We start from the raw sequence: 3,338 nt of genomic DNA, 5'->3' as shown, positions 1-3,338 counted from the left end.
CAGAAGGCGACGTGCATCTACGGGTGAGAGCGGCGCTGACCGACGGCGGAGAGCTTCGGGAGCAAAGGGCGGCGGTGAGCGACGGTGGGGAGCTCCGGGAGCCAGCCCCTCCACCGAGATCTACGCGGCGGCCACCCTGGGGATATTTCTCCTCCACCGGGGAGAACGAGACAGAGGAAAGTGGGGGCAACACACGCTACGGACAAGAAGGCACATACCACGAAATTCAAACAGAAAAAACCAGAAAAAACCAAAGAACTAAAAAAACCGGCCGAACCCAGACGCGGGACGAATGAAAAGAAATCAGTGCGCCAAGATTCGCGCCAGAGGACAAATGAACGGCCAAAGATCTGACTTGAAGCCAATTGTGTTTTCATCTAGCTGAAATTTAAGAACCAACATGCGAGCATGAACCGAGAGTATTGAAGTTTCATGATATATTGACTATTTGAGAAATCAGAGAATGTTTGGCACCATGCAAATGCAACAACATGCGGAAACGCACTAGAAACAAAGCGGGAATCGGCTGAGCCCGAGTTAAAAAATACTTATAAAAAGCATATCTATGTACTTCTAGAAAATTTTCAAAATATCTCGTAGGTAAATTTACTCTTGCAAATGTGCATATAACAAGTTGTAAAAACCTAGAATTGTGCAAAAACCACAGTATCGTACATCATCGTGTTTATGTTACAAACAAAATAAAGTTTGTTATGCATCCCGAATATTTTGTGATTTCTTAGAAATGGCCATATTTAAGTTCAAAAGCTTGCACATATTGTACCATTCTCTACCACATGCATGACTTTTTTCGTGATTTCTTAGAACTTCCAAATACGATGTTTGGTTCACACAAAAGCAAGCTGCACATTATTTTTCACAGGGGGAGTAGAGTGCTTAAGATGATGCGTGTAATTTTTCCATGGACAAACAGTCACTTCTCCATGCCACATGCCAGCTTCCACTTGGTGGCAACTTCCTCAAGCGCGCGGCGCGACGACCCTTCCGGCAACGAAGCACGCGCCGCCTCTTGCTGCATGTCTCCGGCCCGGCGCCGCACGAACCGCCCCTTCTCACCATCCATGAGGAGCTCCTTCACGGCAGCCGCGATCTCGTCGCGCACCACGACGCCGTCCTCTCGCGCCGGCGGCCGCAACGCCACCCCAACCTCCCTTTCCAAGATAACTGCATTCATCCTCTGCTCCGCGCCCAGCGGAAGCGCAACCATCGGCACGCCGGATTGCACGCTCTCCAGCGCCGAGTTCCACCCGCAGTGCGACAAGAAGGCCGCCGTGGCCGGGTGAGACAGCACACGCACCTGAGGTGCCCACGCCGTGACGGCGAGGCCCCTGCCCGCCGTCCTCTCCAAGAAGCCCTCGGGGAGCCAGGCCAACGGGTCGTCATCGTTTCCACCTGTTGCGGTCTCTGACTCTGCCGTCAAGTCTGGCACCCGCACGACCCAAAGGAACCGCTGGCCGCTATCCTCTAGCCCGGCGACGAGCTCAGTGGTCTGCTCCAGAGACAGCGACCCGCCGCTCCCGAACGAGACATACACCACTGAACCTGTCGGCTGGCGGTCCAGCCACTCCAAGCAGTCTTGGTCGCCGACGTCGGGCTCTGGTTTTGACCGGCGGACAAGCGGCCCCGGGGTGAACACCGGCGGGAACGCTCTTTGCTCCGCCGCCAGCCTGAACGCTTCCACGAGAGCAGGTTCCATCTTGTCGAAGGTGTTGACAAGAAAGCCGTCGGCACGGAGGTATCGCCGGGTGTCCTCCAGAAGTTGCGGGAAAGCCAGCCTGTTGGGATCACGGTATGGAACCGGGAAGTCTTCTCGGCGCATCGACACGCCCTCGGCAAGCTCGACAACCTCGGGGAAGTCGCGGTATTCGCCAGGAGGGAGGCCGTGATGCAGCTCCATGAAGCGGCGCTCGAGGGCAAGCATGGTCAGGTTGGTGGGGACGAAAACGTAGCCCGGAACGCCGAGCTCAGCGGCGACGAGCAGCGCCTCGGGGAAGAAGAAGTCTACAACGAGGGCGGCGAGAGGCCCGGCGGTGGCGCTGATGCCGCGGACAAGTGCCCGGAGGTTCGGGACTGAGCGTCGGATCAGCTCCAGGAACACCTGGAAGATGTCGGCCGCGGGGATGTCACCCATATCTACTGAGGGGAGCACGGCGGTGGCGACGGACGGAGGGAGGAGGCAGCTGGAGAGGACATGCGCCGGAAGGGAGAGGTTGCTGAAGGTGACGAGCGTGACCGCGAAGCTGTGGTGCTCGACGAGACGCCGTGCCAGCTCTGCCAGTGGAATCAAGTGGCCGGTGAGAGGGCTGGCCAGCAGTACGGCGTGCGGCCGCTCGGAGCCGGTATTGCTGCCGTTGAACGACTCCATCGATCGTATCTACCGGTCAATACGTGCTCAGGCAAGCTACATATAGATGCTTGATTGATCCAACGAAAATATCAACGCAGATCTAGACTACGCGTTCATCATGGTAGGACCCTTGTCAAAACAGTGTCTCTCCGATCCTGCAGGCTGCAGCAAAATAGTTGACAGGTCATGGCACATGGTCGCTCGCTAATGCCTCACCTCACTCTCACCCGCCACGTCAGCTTTTTCCCTCACTCTCACCCCACTCTCACCCCATGGTGCCAATGCACGGGCTATAGTGTCATCTCTCACTTCTCTCTCCTCCATATCACCATTTCTTTTTCACATTAAGTTATTTCACTCGAATTTATGTAGACATTCAAAATAATGCAAGAAAATTATTTTATTCAACTAAAATGTTACCGATTACATAATAATTAATAAAAATACATAATAAATTTTAAAAATTACATAATAAATAAAAATTCTACTCCTCTTCCTCTTCTTCCTGCTCCTCCTCCTCGTCGTCATCATCCTCCAGACCAAGCTCTATTTCCACCATCTTGATGGCCTTCGCATGTTTGCGCTTTTCTGCTGCGTTTATGTCATCGGTTGATCGATCTTGCATTTTGTTCCATTGCTTCAATAGCTTAGCCTTCACTAAACCCTTCATCATGTTCGTCATGGCGAAGGATTTACTTCCTACCTCACTGCTTGATGAGGAGGCCTTCCCCTTCCTCGTACCCTTACGTGCCGCGGCCTTGGCCCTATCGCGGCCCGGTGGACGCTCCTCCTCCGTCGTCGCCTCGCTAGAGCTGTACTCACCAGAAAGTCCTAGACGGCTTCTCTTGGAACTGGACTCGGTTCCACTACCAGGACCATGTTGTCCTTTCCACTTCGCTTCATTGCGAACAGCTTGCCACCAGTGGTGCTTTCTGAACGGCTGAGTCACTCTTTTGTCATTCGCGTACCT

The 3,338-nt window shown here is 53.9% G+C and overlaps 1 protein-coding gene across 1 annotated transcript; it reads right to left on the bottom strand.

Moving 5' to 3' along the window:
* Positions 1-730: 730 nt before the first annotated feature.
* On the bottom strand, positions 731-2,407 carry LOC127349163 (UDP-glycosyltransferase 72B1-like). Its single transcript, XM_051374944.2, has one exon. It carries the CDS (start codon positions 2,384-2,386, stop codon positions 935-937), a length of 1,452 nt encoding a protein of 483 aa, XP_051230904.1. The 5' UTR covers positions 2,387-2,407; the 3' UTR covers positions 731-934.
* Between the last annotated feature and the right edge of the window lie 931 nt (positions 2,408-3,338).

Source organism: Lolium perenne, chromosome 4 (genome assembly GCF_019359855.2).
Source record: "Lolium perenne isolate Kyuss_39 chromosome 4, Kyuss_2.0, whole genome shotgun sequence".
Classification (NCBI taxonomy): Eukaryota; Viridiplantae; Streptophyta; class Magnoliopsida; order Poales; family Poaceae; genus Lolium; species Lolium perenne.
This window is presented reverse-complemented; position numbering and strand designations above follow the sequence as displayed.

Coding starts and splice junctions, on each gene's coding strand:
- LOC127349163 (XM_051374944.2), bottom strand. CDS start 2,386: ATGGAGTCGTTCAACGGCAGCAATACCGGCTCCGAGCGGCCGCACGCC.